The following is a 25,384-nucleotide window of genomic DNA, read 5'->3' on the forward strand; positions in this document are numbered from 1 at the left end:
TTAGGGAAGGGGTGACCCCTGTCCTGGACTCTCACCCCTCTTCAGGTGGATCAGCCTTCTAGCTAACGGACAAGGCTTTGGCTGGCGATCCTGTGCTATCAATCTCCCCGCCCTCCTGTGGACCGCAATGTAACAAGTCGCTCCTGACGGACACCGGGGCAAGGGCCTCTGGATATACTCGTCTTCCCCAGCTTCTCCTTCTGAGGAAGTTCATCGAAAAAGCTCATGCAAGAGGAAGCACATGGACTCTACAGAGGAGTCCCATACCAAAGAGACACACTTTGATTGGGAAGAGTCCCCTCACTCACTCTCTGAGGTATCCTTTGGTGATATTCTTGAAATTCTTAAACAGAAAGGTGACTGGCAGCCCTTGAACCCGACCTCTGATGAGTCTGTGTTCCTGCAGGCCTTTTGTGTCCGGCCCCCTACCTCCTGGGTTACTCCACTTGCCGACGAACTGGTCTGGCTCGTCGTGCAGCGTGCATAGAAGGCTCCTGACACCGTTGAGGCCATTCCCCAGAGGCCAGATAAAGTTTTGTCCCCTCCTGCTACTGACGCTCATCGGTCCAAAGGTCTTCCTGTAGATGCTTTTGGTGGTGGCAGCCGCAACTAAGGAGGACCTGGTAGAAGAAGAAAGCCAGACTGTCCATCCGCCCAACAAAGAGTCCCGGGCTCTGGACAGAATAGGGAAGCATACTTTTGCATCAGTGACCTTTGCAATCATGTCCCTGAACTGTATGGCACACTTTACCAGGCTTCAAAGAGATTTAATTTCTGAGCTGTCAAACTTTGGCTGGTGCCGTGTCTGATGAGGTCCGTGACAAAGTGGCCTCTCAGCTGGCCACCATTGAATCGATATCTAACTCCTCCATTCGCCTGATATCTCACGCATCAGAAGGAGCAGCTAGAGCGGCGATTTCGGGCATTGTTCTGAGACGACACGTCTGGATGCGCTTATATAATTTCGCGGAACCCTTCAAGGCTTTCTTTCTCAACTTTCCCATTGAAGCCTCTTCGTTTTTGGACCCAAGGTTAAAAGCACACTGGCCAGATGTGAACAGGACGGTAAGACCCTTTCTGCCGTGGGTGTCCGTTATTCTTCCCCTCAACGTGCTTTCTCCAGAAACCAGAAGATTGGGAAGATATGGTACAAAAAGTCTCAGGGTCCTTTCTGTGACGCACATTCGAGGCAGAGGGGGTCCGCGTAACCAGGGTTCCAGGGACTCTCTTCCTGGCCAATCATACCAGCGCTCCTGAAGAGCGGCCCAACTGCTTTCCTCTGGAGGTGGTTGGGGATCATTTCTCTTTGTACCCTTCTGCCTGGCTAACCATCACCACCGATTATTGGGTACAAAAGATAATAACCAGAGGTCATATTCCCTTCGATCTTTGCCCTGCCCCCCCCCAACAGACCGATGTTCTACCCAGTCAAAGGGAAGAAGCAGCATTAGAGATATCAAAGCTACTAAGAAAGAGTCATCCAAATAGTCCCTCCAGACCAAATAGAATCCGGATTCTATTCAAGATTATTTTTGGTGCCAAAGAAAACGGGGGACTGGAGACCAATTTTGGATCTCAGTGTATGGAACAGATGGTCACAATACAGTCTATCCTCCCGCTTTTGGAAAAAGACAATTGGATGTGCTTGATAGATCTACAAGGTGGGTACTACCATATAAAAGTGTACAGGCCATCAAGAAGATTTCTGCACTTCCTTGCGGGAGCCAGTCACTACCAGTTCAGAGTACTGCCCTTCGGACTCTCTACAGCCCCCATAGTGTTCACAAAGTGCATGGCAGTCGTCACAGCTCACTTGCGACTACAAGGATTCCAGGTGTTTCCATACCTAGATGACTGGCTCATCTCCGCCTCCACCCGACATCTATTGGAAGAAGGCCTGGCATACTCTCTCCTCAATGCAGAAAGGCTAGGCATAACCATAAACTGGCAAAAATCCAATCTCACCCCATCTCAGTCCACAGATTTCATAGGGAGTCATCTTGGATACAAAGAATTGCAGAGCATCCATTCCAGAGCACAGAATTCTAAGGATAAAGCAACAACTGATCCCAATCTTTTCAAGGGAGAAATCCACACCTCACTCTGTCCTAAAGCTGTTGGGTTTCATGACGGCCTCCATCACCATTGTCCCCCTGGCCAGGTTTCACATGAGGCTTCTACAGTGGCTACTGCTCACCCAGTGGTATCCTTTTCAGTATCCTCTTTCAGCCAAGATTCGAGTAACTCACAGGTGCAAACAGGATTTAAATTGATGGATGCCCCACAACCCGTCACAATGGTCTCGCCCCTTCTCCCCCCCAACAGCCCAAGGCTAAAGTGACCACGGATGCCTCCCTGATAGGATGGGGGGGCTATGTCAGGGACAGACTGTCCAAGGTACTTGGTCCGAATTGGAGGCTCATCTGCATATAAATGTTCTAGAGCTGAGGGCGGTGCTTCTGGCATTGCAAGCATTCCATCCCCTGCTGCCGTCTGGGACTGTTGCGATACAATCAGACAACATGGTGGTCTGATAAATCAGCAAACAGGGCGGAACCAAATCTTACCCACTCTGTCGAGAGGCCATGAGGATATGACAATGGGTGATGGCTACTAACCATTTTCTTCTAGCAACGCACATCCCCGAGAGTTCCACCGTGATAGCAGACAGACTCATCAGGTGCATTCTGCAACCTCACGAGTGGTCCCTGAATCCCTTGTTAGCGGTGGAGATCTTCAACCGCTGAGGTCTTCCTTGCTGCGACCTCTTTGCGTCCCCAACCAGCTACAAATGCAGCAACTACTTCGCCCTGATTCCCCCTCCGGGACAGTCACCCAGGGATGCTCTGGTCCACGATTGGCCCTCGGTTCTACTTTATGCATTTTCACCGCTCCCCCTCATTCCCTAGTTTCTGAAGAAAGCCCACTGGTTGAAGAGCAAAGTGATCCTCATAGCACCATATTGGCTTTGTCAGATTTAGTTCCCATTCCTTTGGCCTCACCTGCTAGGTGGATTCTCTATCCAACCCCCGGGGTTGATCTCCCATCCGCAGTATCTGATTCACCTCAACTTGGACAGCCTGAAGCTCACAGCTTGGCTCTTCCAATTCCTTTGATTGCCAGGCAGAATGATCTTTCTTTGCCAGTACGTGACATTCTTATTGCATCTCATAAGTCTTCCACCAGAATTACTTATCTAAGCAAATGGAAAAGATTTACCTTTTGGCTGAAAGAAAAGCAGGGTAGATCCCTTTTCAGCACCAGTGTCGATAGTACTGGAGTATCTAGCCGACCTATTTCAATCTGGTCTATCGGCCTCTACCATTAGAGTTCATTTGGCTGCAATATCTAATTTCCATGAGGGTGTCCAAGACTCCTCTCTTATGTCACACACATTATGCAAGACCTTCATAAAAGGTGTGAATAATCTAAAACCCCCTTTTAGAGAACCTATTCAACCATGGGACCTGTCATTTGTCCTACAAGCTCTGACAGTGCCACCTTTCAAACCAGCTTCTTCTTGCGACCTCAAATACTTGTCATGGAAAACCTTGTTTTTGGTTGCCATTACTTCTGCCAGATGTACCTCTGAGCTTCAAGCCTTGTGCATCAAGAGTCCATATTTGATTTTTCATAGAGATAGTGTCATTGAGAACTAATCCTTCCTTTCTGCCAGAAGTGATCTCTGAAATGTCCATTAATCAAACCATTGAATTGCCATTTTTCTTCCCCAACTATTCAAACAAAGGAGAGTATTTCCTACATACTCTAGATATTCACAGGCAAATTCGCTTCTACTTGAACAGGATTAAGGCCTCTCATAAATCAGACCAGTTATTTTTGGCCTATTCTGGACCTAGATTAGGATGTGCTGTTGCTAAGGTCACATTGGCTAGATGGTTGAAAGACTGTGTGACCTTCATTTATACACACCGTAATATTCCATTACCTACTACCATAAAGGCTCATTGTACAAGGTTGGTGGCAACTTCTGCTGCCTTCTATGCCAGATTTTCTTTACATGACATCTGTGCAGCTGCAACTTGGGCTACGCGTCATACCTTCATCAATCATTACAAATTGGATTTGGCCTCCAGGGGAAGAGCATCTGTTGATTCTATGGTGCTCAGGAATGTCCTTCCATGAGAGCCTCCCAGGAATAGAGGTAGCTGGGGACTCTGTCCCACATGTAAGGAATGAGCGAGGATTAACAATATCAGATAAAGAAGTTATGTCTTACCGTAATGTTCCATCTGTATTGTTGATCCTCGTTCAGTCATTACGACCCTCCCTCCTTCCCCCTCCTGTGGCTTCTAGTGGATCTCACCATCTGGTTCTTTTAGGTCATTTGACCAGAGGTATCCTCTACCTACTTTTGACTTGCAAACTCAGTCTCAGGTAACAGGGAGAGGGGAATTCTGGGTAAGAGTTTTAGCTCGAGAGTTTGTAGCTGATGCGAGCTTAGAAGATGGCCTGCTCGTTTCCGAGGTCGGAACCGATACCCACACGTAATGACTGAACGAGGATCAACAATACAGATGGAACGTTATGGTAAGACATAACTTCTTTTTTTATGACTGCCCTGCTTTAAGTGTATTTTGGGAAAACATTAAAGAAATCCTACAAGTAATATTCACAGATAATTTTATTTTGACCAGTTAAACACAGGCATGTCGTTCAGAAAACCTCAGATAACACAGACAATGACCACAGACGCCTCAGACCTTGGATGGGGGGCGCACATGGAGGGCAGATGTATTCAAGGGCAATGGTCCCCAAAGGAAACACATCTGCATATCAACCAAAAAGAAATGCTTGCAGTAATGCATGCCATCGAGGCCTTTGGACAACAACTTCAACAAGGCCACCTACTAATACGGACAGACAACACCACTGTGATGTGGTACATAAACAAGCAGGGGGGCACTCATTCTTACCCCCTTTGCAGACTGACAGTGAATCTTTGGGAAAAATCACTGGGTCTAAACATACAGCTACAATCCCAGTTTGTTCCAGGCAAAGACAATGTTCTGGCGGGCAGTCTAAGCAGGAATTTCCTGGAACCCACGAATGGAGGCTACATCCAGACATCTTTATACGACTCACCTCGAGATGGGGCAGGCCGGACGTGGACCTATTTTCCTCCCACCTCAATCATCACTTACAAAAGTTCTGCTCAAGGACATATCATCCACAAGCATGGAAAGTAGATGCCCTCTCATTCAACTGGAGCTCCCTAATAATTTATGCTTTTCCACCCCTGCCACTGATGACCACAGTGTTATTAAAGATCAAGGCAGAGCAACCGAAGGGGATCCTAATAGCTCCAGACTGGCCAAGACAATACTGGTACCCACTACTACGGAGCATATGTCACAACAAAACTTGGGCCCTTCCACAATGGCCTCAACTTCTGACTCAACACAACTTCAGGACTATTCATCCCAACATCCAGACTCTACAGCTAACAGCTTGGGAAATCCCATAAATAACCTCAATTTACCTCTCTCCAAGGAAGTTCAGCGGATACTAACAGAAGCCCACAGACCATCCACCAGAAAGGCTTACTCAGCCAAATGGAAGAGATTCAGCATTTGGAATACCAACAAGGGTCATGATGCATCACTTTTGAGCATCCCTCTCATTCTGGAATACTTGGCAGATATGTTACATAACGGACTCTCATACTCTTCCATAAAAATACATGCTTCAGCTATCTCAGCTAGATACAACACTGATCCACCTGTGTTTTCACATCCTTTGCTAAGGCAATTTCTTAGAGGAATCAAGAATATAAAGCCCCCAAGAAAGGCACCAGTACCAGCTTGGGACCTCAATTTTGTCCTAGAAAAATTGACTTTACCTCCCTTCGAGCCAGCAGCTTCTGTGGAGTTACAATTTCTTTCCTGGAAGACCGCTTTCCTGCTGGCCATAACCTCAGCAAGAAGGGTTTCGGAATTACAGGCCTTAATGGCAATACCACCTTTCATCTCTTTTCACAGAGACAGGGTCTCCCTACGAACCAACCCTACTTTTCTGCCAAAAGTGGTATCCAGGGTTTCTTTAAATCAAGCAATTCACCTGCCTACTTTCTTTCCCAATCCTGAGAACAAAGGGGAAAGACTGTTACATACCTTGGACATACACAGACAACTTCGCTACTACCTAGACAGAACCAAGACCAGTAGGAAGTCTGATCAGCTTTTTGTAGCTTACGCCCCTGGAATACAAGGAAAAGCAATTTCCAAACAGACAATTTCAGAATGGATTGGACATTGCATCAGATTCTGTTATTCCTTCCATGGAAAGAGTGTGCCAGCCAATGTCAGACCACACTCCACCAGATCTACAGCCAACCTCTACAGCTTTTTTAAGAGGGGTGCCTACAAAAGACATTCTAGAAGCTGCCACATGGAGCTCCGTGCATACATTTTCCAAATACTACAACCTCCCTTTATATTCCAGATCCAGAGCAGGGTTTGCTTCGGCAGTCCTGCAGGGATTGATAGCTACACCATCCTTTTCCTAGAGCATACCACCTCCCCCAGCTAAGCTATGGTATTCAACCCATATGTTATGACTGCAGTTGCATTCTTGAAGGACATAGTACAGTTTTGTACCTACCATAAATGTAGATGTCCGATAGATATGCAACTGCAGTCAGGTTTTCCCTCCCTCCTTCCCCTCTATGCCTTGGGTCCACTCCTATCCCTATTATCCTTAGCTGGGGATATCTGTTATGGTGTATCTGTTTATTGCTTATTTATTGTCTGGAAACCTATTTTTGTCTTCCAATTTGATTACAGCCTTCAATGGAGGGCACCTGGCATCTGGGGCAAGAAACACTGAAGAAGATGGCGTCGGCTGAAGCTTATGTACTCCAGCCGCTGTGACGTCGGAGAGAAATGCGACATCAGCCGACGTCGGACCCAGACTTTGGAATCCGGCCGACCGAGGGCTGCCTGAGGCAGGACAACCCATATGTTATGACTGCAGTTGCATATCTATCGGACATCTACATTTATGGTAGGTACAAAACTGTACTTTTTTAGTTGTGATACAGAAGGAGTTATTTATGTATTAAAATGTGATTGCAATTTATTTTATGTGGGGGGAAACAAAGTTTTAGAGTTAGGTTTCAAGAACATTTTAGAGACATTAAAATAAAAAGTTAAAAAGCCCTTTAGCATTGCATTTTGATATATGTTATCATGGTGATAGTAGCGTAAGAGGCACTATTCTAGAAAGGGTAAAGATTTTTCCAGGTATGTCTTTAAAGAGTAGACTACTTTACAAAGAAGCAGTCTTTATTTTAAAGTTTGGTACCCTGTTTCCTAAGGGACTTAATAAGGAGTTGAATTGGAGGTGGTTATTGTAATTGTGTTTAATTGTACCAATTAATACTGATTAGTATCAATACATGTATTGTGGGTATGTATTTTTTAAAATCTAGCCAAGGCTTTATGTCCGAGGCGCTAGAGGAGTTTACAGTTTTTTATTAAATATTTTGGATTCACTGGCGTTTTTTTATTTTAATGTAGTGGTCTCCTCTGTGAGATAATGTGGAGGATACAGAATATGGTACATAGAATTTGTGATTTCTTCACAAATTGTAGTGCTTTAAAATGTAAATTTGCTGTAACTGCTGATTTGATGTTGTCTTTTCCTTACTTTAAGAGGGGTATTTTTGTCTGTCTTTACTTCCTTCTTTTCTTCTAGGATGGCAAATAAGCCTTCCGGCTTTAAAAAATGCACAGCTTGCTCACGCATGCTCCCAAACTCGAATGAGTTTGACAGGTGCATGTACTGTTTAGGGCCATCACACCTGGACATCTCCTGCTTAGGTTGCAGGCTTTCACCCAATAGGCCATTAATGAAAAGAGAAATTATCTTATTTTGAAGGGGCTTCTTGAGCTTTCCACATGACACAAACCCCCTTCTATATTGGGGATTGCTGCTGCTGCTTCTTCCTTCTCCTGTCCTCCTTAAGCCAGAAAAGTGTCTGACAAGTCAAAAAGTGAACAGAGGGATTCAGACAAAGGAAAAAGAAGTCTAAAATTTCTGAGAAAAGCTCTGCAGATCTGACACCTTTGACTCTGCGCTTAAAATTTCAAGACCTTCGGAGCCAAAGCTTTTGTCAGATCCTCTAATCATAGGATCACGTATGCCTCATTCTGGATCCTGTCTTCCCCTAGAATCCAGTCTCCAATTTTGCAGGACAGACTTGTTATTATTCTAGACCACCCTCCTCTAACTCTTCTCTTAGGTCTGCTAGGTCTACCAAGAGCTTAACTGAATCTGATGTGGACAGGATTGTAATGGGATTTCTTCATATCCAATTGGGGTCCTTCTGCCTTATCTCTAATGCCAAAGAGGGTGCATCTAGAGCAGCCTGCATGGGTATTTCCATTATGAGGCATGCCTGTATGCAGTTATGTAACTTTGTGGGATACTTCAAGACATCCTTCGACAATACCCCATATGACAGATAAACTGTGTTTGGTCTCGAGAAGTAAGAAGGATGGTAAATCCTTTACCCCTCAAAGGGCCTTTTTCAGAAACTAGAAGGGAGATGAGAAAATGGTTTTATAAATCCCAGGGATTTGCATCTGATACTTCTGGAGAAAAAGCTCTCTGAGGCAGAAGACGTTGCCCAAGGGGTAGAGGTGGCAAAATCATGGCTTCAAAGTTCATTTCTCAGAAAATCCTTTCCAGCACTCTTGAATAGTTTCCCCGAGTGTTAACACTCTGTAGACAGCTGTGGTTACTTATCTCTGCACCTAGCAACCTGGACATCCATCACTTGAGACAGGTGTATGCAAAGGATCATAAACAGGGGCTATTTCATTCCCTTCCAAACCGTTCCTCCATGCCCATAAAGAATTCCTGATGGTCCACCTTTACAGAGGGAAGAAGCTACTTCAGAAATAAGGAATCTTTTTAAGAAGTCTAGTCATCCAAGAGGTACATGCAGACCAGAGATGATCTGAAATTTACTCAAAATTCTTTTTAGTGGCAAAGAAAGACTGAGACCTCAATCCAATTTTGGACCTAAGCCACTTGAATAAGTTTATGAAGCAAATAAAATTCTGGATGGTCACTGTTCGGTTCATTTTTTTTCTTATTGAGGAAGAATGACTGGATGTGCTTAATAGAGCTTCAGGGTGTGTACTACCACCTAAAAGTGGACAGACTCTCCAGAAAGTAGCTTTACTTCTGGCTGGGAGCCAGCCATTTCCATTTCTAAGCTCGGCTCTTTAGTCTCACCACAGCCCACTGGGTGTTTACCAAGTGTATGGCAGTAATGGCAGCTTGAGTATGACTGTAGGGTTTCCGGGTATTCCCATATTTGGACGATTGGCTCATCACCACCCCTAGCAAGAATCTGCTTGTTTAAGGCAGAGAGACTGTGTACAGACCTGGGGATTACAGTAAGTCTACTAAAATCCAAGCCACATCCAGTGTAGTCTCTAGATTTTATAGGAGTACTTCTGGACACAAAACTTAAGATAGCAAGTCTTCCACAGAGAAGAGTTACATCACTTCATCAACAAGCCCAGGATGTCTTATCCCACCAGAAGCCACCAGCAAAACTAAATCTTCACCTTGTGGACTCCATTGCAGTCTGCATCACACTAGTTCCTCTAGCCGGATTCTACATGTGGGTATTTCACTGGACTCTAGCAGTTCAATGGTCAATCAGGAAACCACCCATCTCTTTTCAAGTGTCACTAATGAACATTTACAGAGCACACATCAGTGGTGGCTGGAATCTCTACATGTTCTACAAGAACATCCTTTCACTCTTCTTTCCTCCATGTCATGGTGACCATGGATGCACCCCAGCTGTAATGGGGTTAGAGAGTATTAATTAAGAAAAACAATACAAGGCAAATGATCCCAAACAGAGACCAATCTACACATCAGTGTATTGGAGATGAGCAGTTCTCCTAGCATTGAAGGCTTTTCGGAACTCTCTCCCCATGAGTGCGATCCCTATCCAGACAGACAACATGGCACTTGTTTGGTACATTAACAAACAAGGACTAATCAAATCTTACCCACTTTGTCAATGCATGATGTTTTCTTGTTGTTTTCTGATGACCATGCATATACTGGGGAAATACAGTATACTTGCAGACAAGCTGAGCAGGTATATTCTACTCCTTCACAAATGGTCCCACAATCCATTAGTAAGGAATTAGATTTTCAGCTGTTGGGACTGACCTTGTGACCTTTTCGCCTCTGCCCACAGTATCAAATGCAGCAAGTTCTTAACTCTAATTTCCTGAAAGAGGGAGTCACCCAGAGATGCTTTGTTGCACTCTTGGCACCTAGGACTTGCTTATGCCCCCCCCCCCCCGATTCCAAAGTTTTTTTTAAAAAAAGCATCTGCGATGAAGGTCACAGTCCTACTCTTAGCCCCATATTGGCCTTGAAAAGTATAGTTTCCCTTCCTCTAGCCTCAGCTAGTCCACCTTCCCCGATTGCTGGGCTCAGACCTAGATCTCCTTTCTCACCAGTCCCTCAAACTGACTACATTGTTTATTCAGTTCCTGTGATGATTTACTAGTCAGTGTTTTCATCTTCAGTTGTCCACATTTTGACCTCTTCCCACAAACCCTCTACTAGAAAAATTTACAAGAGCAAATGGAAAAGGTTTTCTGTTTGGCCTGTTGAAAATATTTGCCCTTCTCTCGCCTCCTGTTTTGACTTACTCTCCCATCTTTTTTAATGTGGAGCCAGCTACTCCGCCATTAGATACTCCCCTGTCAGAGTTCTGGTTATCTGCATTATCCTCTTTCCATATTGGTGAAAATCACATACTTTTCGCATCTCTGAGATTATCCAGCACTTTCCTTCAAGGAGTTTTTCTTCTATAATCATTGTTTAGAGACCCATTTCCTCCCTGGGACATTACTGTTTTACTATAAGTATTGACTGGTCCCCAGTTCGAACCTGCTGCTGGGGTTGCCCTAAAATTTTTATCACGGAAGACTTTATTTCTGGTTGCTGTCTATAATGAGTATATTATGTTAATGCTTACTTTAGTAAACTTTTAGCTTAAAACTACTGCAACAGTTTCATATCTTCCTTTTCCCATCTGTAAAGTAGCTCTGCTTTTGTTAGAGCTCATTAGAGCTTAGCAAGCAGATGGCAAATGTTTCTTTGAATCATATAACTGTGAAAGAAAGTCCTGAGAATTTTAGGCAGTGCTTGTATATATTTGCTTGGGTAAGTGTTGTGTAGGTACGTTTTGAAATGTGTATTTTGTCTTTGGAAGACAGTTTAAAGTTCACTGGTTATGGCTGAGAGGCATTCGCAGACCAGTTCACCTAAGTAGCAAATGTAAAATAAAAGAAATGCTTATTTCATCATCTTATTTTTCCATGTCTTCTCTTCCCAAACTACTGTGCAGCCTTTGGCTGTACCACACTAGATCACTTGATTAGTTTAGCCTGGTACGAAATAGGTGAACCTTCACATACTTTTTTTTTAAAGCAAATACACAGTTGCTAAATAAAATAGAAAATTTTAAATAAGGAAAGGGGACCCAACTTAAGAATATTTGAAGTACCAAAAAAAAAATATGACGTTTGCTTTTTAACCAACTGGATCAGGGGCACGGGAAAATAATTTTCTTGGGTGGCAAAAGCCAGGGTACCTTTTTGGCTAGGCTTATATAGGCCCTAGGGCCAATAGCCTAGTACCTACCTATGAACCTATGTACATTGAACTGGCATGGAACTTATCTGGGATAAGCCTGCTGAAAATAAACACACAAACCATGTGAAGATAACAAGATGAGAAATCTTTTGTAAGTTGTCCTCCGATATGCATATCTTTTATCTGTTTACTCCTTTCAGCCTTGGAAGTGTGTTTGAGTTTTAGAACAAGTTGAGAAAGCTTTGAACTTTGTATGAAACAGTTTTTTTTCTATTTAAAAGATATAAAAAGGTGAGAATCTGTGCATATGGTTCAATCTCACTATTTTGAGATGGTCTGTATCATCATGCTGTTCTAATAAGTAATGTGTTTGCATCCAGAATATTTTACAGTCTTTTTATTGAACTGAATAGCTGCATGATATTATGTGTTAACAAGTATTCCTTTTGCTCATACAGTAGTAAAAAGATGCTAAATAAATGTTTTCCTTATTTTGGGGTATCTCGCAGCATTAATTGATGTTAAGAAATTGTGCTCCGCATTTAAAATTTCTTTACGTTTACATTGTCCCCACCATATACATAATCATCTGGTGGTGTTGAAAGATCTAACCAGACTCTTACAATCAGAATTAGCAAAATTTGTAGTGAGACGGGAATGAAATGGCCTTTAATGGCTTCGCCTCTAGGTTTGATGAGTATGCAAGGAACTGTAAACGATACTTGTAAACTGAGCCTGAGTGATATTCTTATCTTCCCAACCAGTCAGAAACTGTGAACTGGTATTTACCAGTGAAGCTTTGTTGAACTATTGTTCAAAACGTGTTTCTGTCTTGCAGACTTTCCATAAATGTATCAAAGCTTTTCTACTATAATTAACAGTTCTCTGTCATGATTTACAACCAGATGATTGGGTTTACATAATGATATTCCAACACAAATCTTCTTTGGAGCCACAGTGGAAGGGACCTCGTATCAACCTTGTATCTCCCCATACTGAAGTAAAGTGTGCCAGGATACTGAATTGGGTCCACGCTTCACATTGCAAGAAAGCCTGCTTGATGTCTCCTGAGTCAGCAGGAAATTGCACAGCTTCTCATTGTGGTGACATCATTGAGTCTCCTCCTTTCCTCGCCTCCTGTTTTGACTTGCTCGTCCATCTGATCGACATGAGAGAAACCTGTTTCTTCAAATGCTGCATCAATATGCCACTGATCTAAATATTTCCAGCCCCTGGGCATATGGATTTGTTTCCCATGGTACCGGGGGGGGGGGGGATCTCAACCTGTCCCCGTGCAGGAGACTGATTTAGAAATGCAAATTGCTGTAGAAATCCAAACTTAATATAACATTACAGACTGGACTAAGAAAATGTTACCAGTTGGCTGCATCAACAGAAGGTGGTACTTGTTATGCCAGACAAGGAAGTGTGTGAGTAGGTTGCAGCAGTTATAGTGACACCTGTTATGAGACTTTGACTGAGCTTGGATTGAAGCTCAAAACCATCTTATCTGATATTTCACAAAGACAGAATGTCCCTGAAAACCAAACCCCTCTTTTCTTCCCAAGGTGATTTCTGAATCATGTATTAATCATTCCATAAATCTTATTTTCTTCCAAAATTTTTCAAGCAAGGGTGAATGTACTTTACATTTGCTAGATATTAATCACTAGTTATTTTTGTTTTCAACAGACAAACTTTCAGAAAAGCTGACTGATTATTTGTATTCTTTTCTACTTCTACATTGGGAAGAACAATATACAACGTTGCCCTCTTGTGCTAGTTGCCATACTGTGCATATCTTATGTCCACCAAGAAAGAGGCCTGTCACTTCCCTTAATTTGATAAAGCTCACTCCACTGGGTCTGTGGCTTTGTCTACAGTCTTTTTTCTAGTGTACCAACTGATGACATTGGTACTGCAGCTACTTGTTCCATGGTATGTGTTTTCATGTCACAGTACAAGTTGAATATACAGTCCAAGTCTAAAACCTCCTTTGGTTCAGCTGTGTTCCGGAATATCCTTCCATAAGACCACCCAAGTAATAATGTAGCTGGGGACTCTGTCACATGCACTGAGGAACAGATGGAAAGACAACGTCAGATAGCAAAATTATGTATTCACCATAACAGTACATCTTTGTTTTCTATTTCTGTCCTTCCTCAATTACCCATCCACCATTCCCTTCTTGTGTCTATAGTTTCTAACATAGTCATTCTGGGATGACTGTAGTTGACCTAGCCTTGACTCTTGGAGGTTCACTCTCTCCCTCCTCAGTCTGTTTACAGCAAGCAGTATTTAAGGCAGATATTTTTTTTGGCTGTTACCATCTTTATTTTCCTAAATTTCTATTTTTGGCAGACAAACTCGATCTATGGTAGTTTGCTGTCTGCTACACAGGTATTATGTGTAAGGGGGAGCCTGAGCACTAGAGCCAAAGCTTAAAAGTGGCTGAAGTGTGATCTGAGGTCTGATCTGAAATCGATATGTTGAGGAAGGATGGAAACAGACATCACAAATCTATCGTTATGGTGAGTACATAACTTTTGTTTCTGTTTCACCCTGGAAGCACTGTGCTTGGCTTCAGCTCTGTACCTCTGTTAAGGACTTATCAGATTGCATTTGTGCTACACCTTGGCTGTAAAAAAGTGATAAAAATGTTAACTTTAGTTGGTTCCACCTATGGAATTTCATTATTGTTTCCATTTGTTTCTCTGTAATGGCTTAAATGCATGCATTTCATTCTTACTGTTGCAGTTCTCTTGTGCTGGAGGGTGTAGATCGAATGAGTACGTGTGAACTGGAAGCAGATGCAGTTGCTGAAGATGTCTTAAATCAGCTAGAAATTGAGGGTAAGAATGAACAGTTGTCTATTTGTAAATGAATGGCCACAGCTATTCTCATTTTTAAAGTAAACTGTAACAGATGCGTTTTATCTCACTTCGGTGAAATAGAAAGTTTCACACAGTATTCTGTTGATTAGTTTATTCTCATCTCCATGATAATGCATTGAATTTTTTTTTGCTTAGTCTTGTCAGGTTCTTAACCTCTGTCCTTTCTATAACAAATCACCCTCCCATGTCTCATAGGATCCTGCGGGTCAGTATCATATAGGGCATCATCCCTTTTCCTTACCCCTGCAGTACCTGTTCACAGCCATGAGCCTGCCCTCATTTTGTTTTTTTTTTTGTTTTTTTAAACCATTGTTAAAGTATCATTCAAGACTTAGGCAAACATTGCTATAAAAGATAAATCATATTAACATGTTTTCATAGGTTCATAGGTAGGGACTAGGCTATTGGCCCAAGGGTCTAAGTAAGCCTAGCCAACAAGGTTCCCTGGCTTATGCCACCCAAGAAAGTTATTTTCCTGTACCCTTGTTGAGCAGAGCCACCAAAGTGATTTGGAAGATTCGTCTCGGAAGACGAGACTGACGAGTCTCGACCGCTACGTGAACCACACAATACTGGGAACTTTTTACAGAATCTGTTGAACTTGGAAAGTAGGTTTATTCTGAAATTCAGTACCTTAAAACCTAGGGGTATGAATTTAGAAGTTAATCTTACTATATGATTAATTTTCTCTATATTAAGTAGTATGTTTGTTTTTCTTAGGTGCTTTTTCAGGTGTTGTTTTTTGTATACATTAATAGTGTGATTTGTGGCATTTATTTATAATGTTTCATGTTTTTATAATATGCTTTCACACTGTGTCTCTTTAATTCTATGGGTCGATTAACTTTTGTGATTATTCAATTACATCATTTGGTGTTACACAGCATTATATAAGGTGCAACAAGTATTTTTGCTTTTATTCCTTTGAAGGCATCCAGCCGAGGTGCCGGAATAAAGTGTTGCAGCTTTTCCAAGTCTCTGTTTGGTTTGTTCATATTCGTTTGCTGTTTGGTTGGCTTTGTGAAGTTCTTTTATCTCTGTTATGGTATTCAGTACTTCAAATACCATTATTTAGACTTTGATCTCTATTTTTTCGTAATTGCGTTTTTGGCAGCCACCAGTATTAACCTTAACAAGCCCTTACTATATTTAGGCAATTCAGATCATGTGTCCCACCCACCCCAAAACAATCATTTTTTTAGCCACACTCATTTGCTCACCAAATATTACTGACAGAGTACTCCGTAGGGAATTTTTTAAATCTGCCAACTCTTTATACTTCCAAAATATACGTTCCCACTTACTTTCTTCCCCATCACATTTCCAACTTTTGCCATCTACCTGAGGAAAAAAAAATCATTGAAGTCTGTTTAGGGTATAAAAATACATATGCAAACACTTCAAGCAAAAATACTAAACCTTCTGGACTTTGTTGTATACTTGGGAGCCATACGTATGTCCTCCCTTTGTTCCCTTGTAAATTGCTTATCCAGTCTCCCTTCCCAATCTTTTCTAACTTTCTCTGATTAATTCTTATAGTTATAGTTCCATGTCTTTATTTGCCCTACTCATTCTCCTTTTTTAATAGCAGTTTCTCTTCTGTATATAATTAAAAACTGTACCAGAGCTGGTCTTTCACTTGAGATTCCCCTCTCCCTCCCTCTTTGCCTATATTCTATCAATCCCTGGTAGAGAAGGTAGTCTGTAGCCTGCAGTCTAAATATCTTCTTGGCCTCATTCTATTCTGTTAGTTTCCCCCTCTCATTCTTTGTTCTCAGTACAGTGGTTTCTTTGCAGTTTTCTCCAGAAATTCTAGTCACTTCTTGACTATTCTCTGTACCTCTACTTGCAGTCATCCCTGTTGGTGAAATCTCATTTCTCCATTGTCGTGTTGGCTTAGTTCTTAGAACACTTTATGCTACTTTATGAATGTAATATTCTTTGTGGCTTTTATTTTCCTTAAGGATTCTGCATCCCAAATACCACTCTCTCCTTATTTCTTGAATCCCCCCTCCATCATCATCCCTTTCCATTTTGAATTGTAACCTTCTGCTTATGTTATGTGTATGAGCCTTAATTGTGTAGCTCTAAAATATCTATTCAAATCGGGTAATCCTAAACCACCATGTTCTTTTGGAAGGATCAACTTACCCTACTTAACTCTTGCCTTCTTTCCTCCCAGATAAAATTCTCCAGTTCTTTATTATTGGCCACAACTTCTCCTTTGGTTGATAAAAATCTGCCTGACTTGTATATAAAACTAAAGGAGCTGATAACATTTTCACTGCTTGTATGTTGCTAGCCGTATCCGTAAACCAGAACTTAGTTTTTCAGTTTTTGCATTATTTTTTCTTTAGTCTTGTCTCACATATCCTTAGCTGCCATAACATAAGCCTTTTTAATCCATACTCCTAAATACTTTTTTGTCCCCATAAATATGGGTATTGCTGAACCAATCATTTGAGGGTGCATAATTTACAGCTGTAGCCTTTGTTTTATCTTCTTTAATGTGTACCCTGAAAAATCTTGGAACTGTCTCAAAATGCACTACAACACTGAGATGTCCTTTTCTGGATTTATCAGATAAAAGTAATATCATCTGCAAATAAAGCCAATTTTTCCTGATTACCATACCTATCTATCTTTGAATTGCTTTGTCCTTTATTTTATTTTCTAGTGGCTCTAGATGTAAAGCAAAGGGAAAGAGGACGCCCATGCCTGGTTGTTATGTTCAGATACCTCTTATCAAAGAGGAACTCTCCAACTTTAATTCTTGCCCCTGAACCTTCATATTCCCTCTTAATTTACCATATTATTGTATCGGGGAAAGCAAATGCTTCCATTGCCCAATCATTAAGTCACAGCTTACTCTGTGAATGCTTTCTCTGCTTCAAATGTTTGCCTCCCCCTCCACAAAACCACATTGATCCATATCTGTATCAGTTTTGGCCAACCTTTAGCATTCATTAATTTAGTATAAATATAAACCTTATGAAGCTGGGTCTGATGCGTTTTTACCCTCTCTAGGCAATAGAGCCACCACAGCTTTCTTGCAAGATTATGTGCTTCCCCTCCTTTTAAAATACTGTTAAATAAAACTTTTCAGATCTTTATCTCTTTCTTCCCTCCTAACTTCCACAGGAATACCATATGTTTCTGGAGACTTTTCTGATGATTAATTATACATTATTGTTATCTTATCTTATCTTCTGTCTTAATTGAAAATTGGTTAGCCTCATCTACCTCTATTCCTCGCAACATTGTCTTCCATAACTATTTCCATTTGTACTCTTTCTTGATTTGCGAATTTCTGTGCTGTGTACAAATTTTCATAAAATCTTTGAAGTATCTTTAGTACCTCTGTGATGTGAGGTATTGCCAGCTATGCCAGTGGGAGTACGGCAGTGGATGTAAGTAGTATTAAAATATAATTTCACTGCTAGGGGTAGTGTGGGAACCAAAGTCAGATGACCAGATGTAAGTGATGTCACTCTGTAGTCTAGCAGTGAAATTATATTTTAATACTACATGAGACAGAAGTCTTGAGGCAGTCTGTTTTTGAAACCTGACAAAGAAGGAAGACCACTCACCCACATCATGTTGCCTTGCTCTAGTAAGTGAACTAGGGGACAGTAATTCTTTAGATCATTCAGGAAAATATAGTGACAGTTAAGTATTGTTTTCTGTAGCGTTGTGAACCTTTCCGCCTGTGTTATTTTTAATATTTCTAGTGATTGAAACTCTTAATTTTTATTGTAAGTAGATATTCAGTATTTTCATGTTTTTATTATTAATTATTAAATATTATACCTTTCAGAGTACTTGTATTTTTTGATGGCCACTCCTGAAACCTTGCTGCATTGGTCAAACACTACCATTTGTATTAATTTTACTCAGTATAATTGCATACCCTTGTAAGAGCCTTAGAGTAGATGGCTTTGGAGTGTTCTGGGGGCAGTACCTACCTTATAGTATGGGCAGAGGAGGCATAGCTGGTAAATCTGTGCTAGTCTTTCCCAGGGTGTGTGCGTGTGTGTGTGTGTGTGTGTGTGTGTGTGTGTGTGTGTGTGTGTGTGTGTGTGTGTGTGTGAGAAAATCAAATGTCGGAGTGTGTGTGTGTCAGCTACTAAGGGGCACAGAGCACTGGTTTCACAGAGAGAGTGGTGGAGGACTTGGCTTGGAACACTTGAGTGAGGACTTGACTCCACAGCTGTGTCAGTGGGTAGTCTTATTTGAGGGCTTGAAGAGAGAGAGAGGGAAACCCAGCCCCAGGACAGCAGTGTGTTCCCTGTGTGCTCTTAAGGGAAATTGTGCTTGGTACACAGAGCTGCATTCTGGAAATACTGTTTGTATCAATTTTTGTTCCAAGTAAACATCCCTCACTGGTGTCCGTGGTGAGGATTGAGACGCCTTGATTACTGGCCCAGAAGAAGGGTGTCACAGCATGTACAGGATCTCTGGTTATTGTTCATGTTGTAGTTTTCCTAGGTTTGGTGACAATCCCTTCCATTTTCTGTTTCCTATGTCATTGTGCTAAAGGTTTGTGTGTTCTGGAGTTATCAAAAATAGTTGCTTAACAGCAGTCTTTCTGAACTCATGCGTATTATCCATATACTCTTTTATTTTCTCTGCAGTTGTGCCTCTCATTGTTCTGTGAGATTCCCCTTATTCTGTAATACTTCAACTTTTGGCAACCCCTCTAAAACGTCTGTTAATTCTTAACCATATCTCATTCTCTTTTTTTATTTCTGTTCTATTTTTAAACTCCATATTCATTTTATCCCACTCAATAGGTGTAATTTCTGAAGGCATTTCTATCTTCCCTAATAATTTTCACTACCCATTCCTTAATTTCCTCTCTTAACAGGTGAGTTGTAAAGCACTGGTGTCTCATTTTTACATCATTACCCTGCATTTTTGTCTTAGTTTTTTATTGGTGCATGATCTGAAATAGTTTAGATGTGTCGAACTTTCAATTAAATGCACATGTTCCGGTGAAGTATAATTTCTGTCTAGTCTAGCCCAGTTATTATACCTTGGGGAATAACATCTAAATTGCCCGAGTTCTTCTACAGAATTCACATCTTCTGTACCAAATATTTTCATGAATTTCTTCATAAGTCTGTGATTCTTTATTATATTTTCCCTTGTTGGTTCCCCAGATGCATCCTCACTTTTGCAAATCAAGTTCCAGTCCCCACCTGTAAGTAATATTCTCCAGTGCCAGTGTAATCACCTCCCATGCCAGCCCCTTACTTCCACAGATCTACCATTATTATCCATGTTCCTCTTCTGTCCGTATTGGAGTTCCTCTGACAGTATAATTACTCCCCTTTTCTTTTGTCCCTGATTCTGCTGAATATCCATCCTGTAATCCTTTCTTTATCAAATTCACATGCTCATTTCTTTTTTTGCTGGGTCTCCTGCAGCAGTGCTATTTGCAATATGCATTTCTTAATATAATTTAATAATGTTTCTTTTTTGCCTATTCCTGTAAGGCCATGTATGTTTCAAGATATTATGGATAGTGTAGCCATTATGATAAGAAGTTATTGTTCCCACATATTATACATAAGTTTTTTTTAATATGCATTTCCAACTTTTGTATTGCATGCACAAAGTTTGCTAGGCTGATCTTTTATGCGTGTTTTTTTTTTTTTTTTTTTTGTCGTCATCTCTATTTTAACCTGGGTCACATTTTCAATTATTTTGTTTTAATGAAAACCCTCAAACAAAAATAAATACATTTTCAGAACACCCCCATAACCCATTAACTTAGAGCAAGCACACAAAACTGTGTACATCTTCAAAAAATGAAGTTTAACCCTCTAAAGAGAAACAGTTGTCCTGAATTGACAGCTGCATCCACAGGCATTACCTAACCTAAAATTGTTTACTCTTGCTGAAGTGCATGTCACAGCTTGTGCTTCCACCTACACTGACTGTCGACTTTTCCTTTTTTTTAATCCCTTTTCCCTTCCCTGATGTAAAAAACAGCTTGTATGCTTTCAGAAAAAAATAACTTTCAGCCCTAATAACAAGTGCATTGTCTTTAAATAAAACTAAATTATGCACTGTTCTGTTAAATATGTTAAAGTATTAAGGCTGCTAGGGAAGCTGTTCTCTTACTCACTTCCAGTAATTTCGAACTTTATTTTTCAATGAACTGCTCACCATTGTACAGTTGGCTTTTGCATATCCATCAGGAAAGAATACTCAGAACTTTGAAGATTAATTGCTTGGACCTACAGACTGCTCATCTCCATGGAAGTGAAGTCAGCAGTGAGAGAGAGAAAAAACTCTGCAGACACATGAAGGAATCTTTGTCGGTTTCACTTGGTACAGAATGGAATGCACAACTGCATTCAGCTGCAGACTTCTTGACTACGGCTAAACATTTGCTAATAGAGAAAAACAAGCTAATATTGCATATGCAAGAAACTTAGTACGTCTCATGACTTTCATTAGTGTGCTGTTTTCTCAAGACTACTAGCTTACAGAAATACTTATTTATAGATTAGGCCAAGAGCATTAATCCAGACATTAACGTTTGCAAAAATGAGTGAAAACATCTCATCTCTACATATAATATAATCAGTTTTATATACCAACCCACCCCAGAAGCCCAAGCTCATAGCACATCAACCTAAACTCATTTTTGTCCATCCTTTGTTTTCTCATTACTTTGTAGAGTCTGTATTTCTTACAAATAAAAAAGTATTTGTTTGCTTTAATATCTTTATCACGTATAACAAATCATTGAAAAGATTCCCCCACATTTAAAATACCCTGGACGTACTTACTATATGAAATTGATTTACTATATAACATTGCAGTTTATGTCATGAAATGTTTTATACAAATAGTGTTAAAAACAAAAATTGTTTAACTTGGTTACTGTTTTCCATTTACTATCCTTTTAAACATTAATGAATGAAGTGGGGTATATGCTTTACAGTCTTTCTTGGCTAATTTTGCGAAATATGGCTTTGCAAGAAAATGTGATCAATTCTTTATAATCTCACATGTATTGACTAGTTTTTCTGTTGCTGGCCTTATTCCTGTTCATCTCCCTTTCCCAGCACCAGATTCTGTTCAAATCCGGTATACTCCTGATTGTTCTAGTCAAGTCCTGTGTTTTTTTTTCTCTCGAGCATTTTCCTTTGGAATATTGGAAAAGGTTTCCCTTTGCAAAGTCTATGAGCTTTATTGTCAGACAGATAAGAAACCGAGTCCCCTTCTGTTTGATGGCTCACTTTTTGTTGGATAAACTTTTATATTTCCTCCTTAACCTCTTTTGCACCAAAAATAGCTTTGACCACCAGGAAAAATATTCTGAAGACAGCCTGATATAACACCTTCCTCTTGATATTTCTTGATTATTGGGTTAAATTTGCTTCTCTTCTGCCTGTGTGTACAGTGATTAATCATTTTCCACAAACTGTGTACTGTTTCCTATTTTTAGTACTTTTCCCTTCTGCCTCAGTTTTGTCAGGATCAATCTTTCTACTGGTATGTTTGCATCTTTACTAATACAGGTATTGGCTGTTTTCTCATGGTCAGGTTTGGATCATACACTATGTGCCCTTTCAGTTAACATATCCGTATGTGGAATACCAGTCCATTTGTGTATTTTTACTTTCATAAAATTAATGCAGTCTGTTCCTTGCAGCCTTTCTGGTAGTGCAGAAAATCTCAGGTTTTCTCTTTGTGCTTTTTGTCTTCTAACTACCATTTTTGAAACTGCTTTTTTTGACAAGTCTCATACTCTCCCAGCCTTTTCTTCATTTCATTCTGTGATTTTTGCAGTTTTATTAGTTCATATGAATAACTAATGAATAAAACTAGTTAAAGCTTCTATTTTTATAGCCTTTTGTTTTTTGAGTTTATATATTACGGTGTGTTATTTATTTCAGTTACCTCTGAGTACATTTGATTTATTTTTTCTCTAAATTACTGGACGCCATCTCTTTTACCAAAGCTGAAGCTTGAAATGCTTTTTGCTGCAGGAATCTTTCCAGTTGGTCTTTTCTCTTCACCTTTTCTTGTTGATTTTCTTTCAGGTTCTCTAAATTTCTTCTTTGCTAGCGTTCAGGCAGTATACTTATTAGCGAGTAACTGAATTTTACTCAAGCTGGCTCTTATTTATCAGTTTCTTTTTTTACAGTGGGAGAGCTGAAATTAAGTTGTTGATGAGTACGGTTCCATCTTGGAAGAGCACTCTCATCTTAAATTTTTGGTAATTTTTAACCCTGTGGTGAATATTTTAGCACCAAACTCATCAGACCTCATTCTAGACAGATTGGGAGACTATTGTATCATTCTGAGGACTTCCAGCCTGCGTTACACCTCTGCTTTGGCTTTAGTATTTTTTTTAAATACCTCCCCATACCTATCTAGAAGCTTCCCTCTCCCTAGTTAGGGCAAATCAGCAATGGCTGCTGATTTCCATCATTCCATGCTAGCTCCTGTTGGCACATGGTGATATTCAAACTTTGATTGGCTGTGCTGTAGTTTGGACTTTATCACTGTACCTCCATGGAGTTGGCTTCTTTTACCTTAGTACTATGTAAATATTGACCTTGCTACCTAGCCAATCAGCAGTGTCTGAGTAATAATGAGTAACACTGGGTCTGGTATTGACCTGAACCCCCTAAGGCATCTCACTGATTATCAGACTCTTGGATGAAAAAGTACTCCATACTTCATCGCTCTGCAATTTCTCAGTTAAGCAATTTTTAAATTGTCAAATCAGTTTTGCATTAACTTATGAATTTTAGCTCCCCTATCAGCTCTTCATTTGGCATGAAATTGAAAGCCTTACTAAAGCCCATGTACATGGAATTAGAAGTATTTTTCCATGTTCTCTTTGGTAATGCCCCAAAAGAATGTGTGTTGTATATGCTGTTATGTAACTCTTGGTATTACTTCATCTTACAGCTTAAGTAGAGCAGTAAAGTTTTACTTTTACCTATTGATGTATCATCTCATTCTCTTTCAGTATACCCTTATCTGCAGTGTAGCTTCCATCTTTTACCTAGAAAAGTCTCCAGCATAGGAGCTTATTTTTTTACATATTAAATCACTTCTCCTGAACAGTCAGTGTTTACTGAGCAGTGTAAAGACAGTAAGATGGCTTTGCAGCATTGAGGGTGTAGACGCACCAGTGGTATTAATGCTTGCATACATTGTGCATATGATATGTAGGAATAAAAATGGAAATTATCATCAGCTATAGATGAGTCAGTTGGTGTTCAGTGTATTCAGATTATTTGGCCAAAAGACTAGTCATGCCTGAAACCAAGGAATCCCCCCACCCCCAACAAGGTGATCTGGGATGATACTCTGAGCACTAAGAATATATGGGTCAATCTTCTTGGTCCAAAAATGCGACACATTTGTTTTTTCTTGTTATTCAAATATGCATTACTCTGAAGTCGATTTCCATGTCAGTAATCTGAAAATATTGATCATTGTCACTAGATGCATTTTTTATGAAGATTGTAGCATTTTTGTTTTGCTTGTGAAATAATTGTTGTCCTCTTTGTAGCTCAGATTGGTAAAAATCCTGGTCTGCAAGCAATTTGGGAAGACGAAAAACAACGTCGCCGAGAAAAAAATGAAAGTTCCCAAATTGAACAGTGTGATTCTCAAGGTAGACAGCATGTATTATGAATGCTATGAGCAGACTCTTTGTGTGTGTGTATCTGTCAGTCAAATCATGTCATGGCTAGAAATGCTATTTATTTATTGGCAAGGTGGTAAGGTTGGTCTACTGACCCCTTTCAGCTATATCCCAGCCAGTAGATTACAAAACAGTCATTTACAGTTCTTTGGACATTATAGTAGTGATTTGTACAGCTACAGTGAAAACAATGGGTAGAAAATTTAACAAAGTATTTTCATAGTAGTACACAGTAAGAACATGGAGTAGTGGATTTAACAAACAAGAAAGTTAAAACTGTTTCCTTCCTCTTTGTTCCTCACATACATGATGATTTATAACACTGTTACATTTAATGTACATCAGGCTTTTCTCCACTCTGTTTTTCCTTTCCCCTTTTTACTTTCACTCCACACTCAAAATGCTTTCTGCTTATGTTATTCTACTCCTTCTCTTTCCTGCTCTACTGTCTTGCTGTTTTTCTTTCCATAATCTTTCCCACTCTTTTTTCTCCCTTCTCTTTCTCAAATCTGCTTACTTTAAACCTAGACTATTTTGTCTTTACCTACTCTGTACAGAATATGTTACCCAAGAACTCCTCTCTGCTACTGTTTGCTGTGTACTGCATTGTAACTGCTATCTCTATTGTGCTCTGATATTGCTATGCAACTTCACGTGAATGTGACAGATTATTTTTAAATTGATCTAACGTGAATTTGTGTGTGTAATTGTGAAAAATTATCAGTCCAATTGTAAATCTGTAAGATTATCTCCTGCTTTTAAACTTAATCTGTATTATGTTATCCTGCTTGGAAAATTATTGTAACAACTGTTCTGTTTTGTGTACTTTCTTTTTCATATTGATGTATGGAACTTTTCTTCCTGGGCCTCTGCTTACCCAGTCGGGGACTAACCCAGTAAATAAGTGTAAATAAATAAATATTTTTATCCGTTAATAATCAACAAGCTGCCTTTCCTCAACTAGCAGTCATCATAGCACAGTAAAGTATTTAGTGTTGGGTGCAATCTCATCCCCAGCACCTTAGGTAAATCAAAGCTTAAGATATGCTACGTGCACGGAGAAGTAGCAACTTTGAATATGCTAGAGTAGGTTTTAACCATAATCTCTAAATAAATTGCAAGCAGATTCAGTATGGAG

General features: G+C 40.3%; 1 protein-coding gene across 1 annotated transcript in view; it reads left to right on the forward strand.

Moving 5' to 3' along the window:
- REV3L (REV3 like, DNA directed polymerase zeta catalytic subunit) overlaps positions 1–25,384 on the forward strand; it is a 2,860,434-nt gene that overhangs the window by 369,878 nt on the left and 2,465,172 nt on the right. Inside the window, exons 6-7 of the mRNA XM_044062729.1 lie at positions 14,425–14,519; positions 24,112–24,216. Coding sequence (XP_043918664.1) covers positions 14,425–14,519; positions 24,112–24,216 — 200 coding nt within the window. The remainder of the gene's footprint in view (positions 1–14,424; positions 14,520–24,111; positions 24,217–25,384) is intronic.

The sequence above is a fragment of the Protopterus annectens genome, chromosome 2.part1 (genome assembly GCF_019279795.1).
Source record: "Protopterus annectens isolate FY-2018-M chromosome 2.part1, PAN1.0, whole genome shotgun sequence".
Lineage (NCBI taxonomy): Eukaryota > Metazoa > Chordata > Ceratodontiformes > Protopteridae > Protopterus > Protopterus annectens.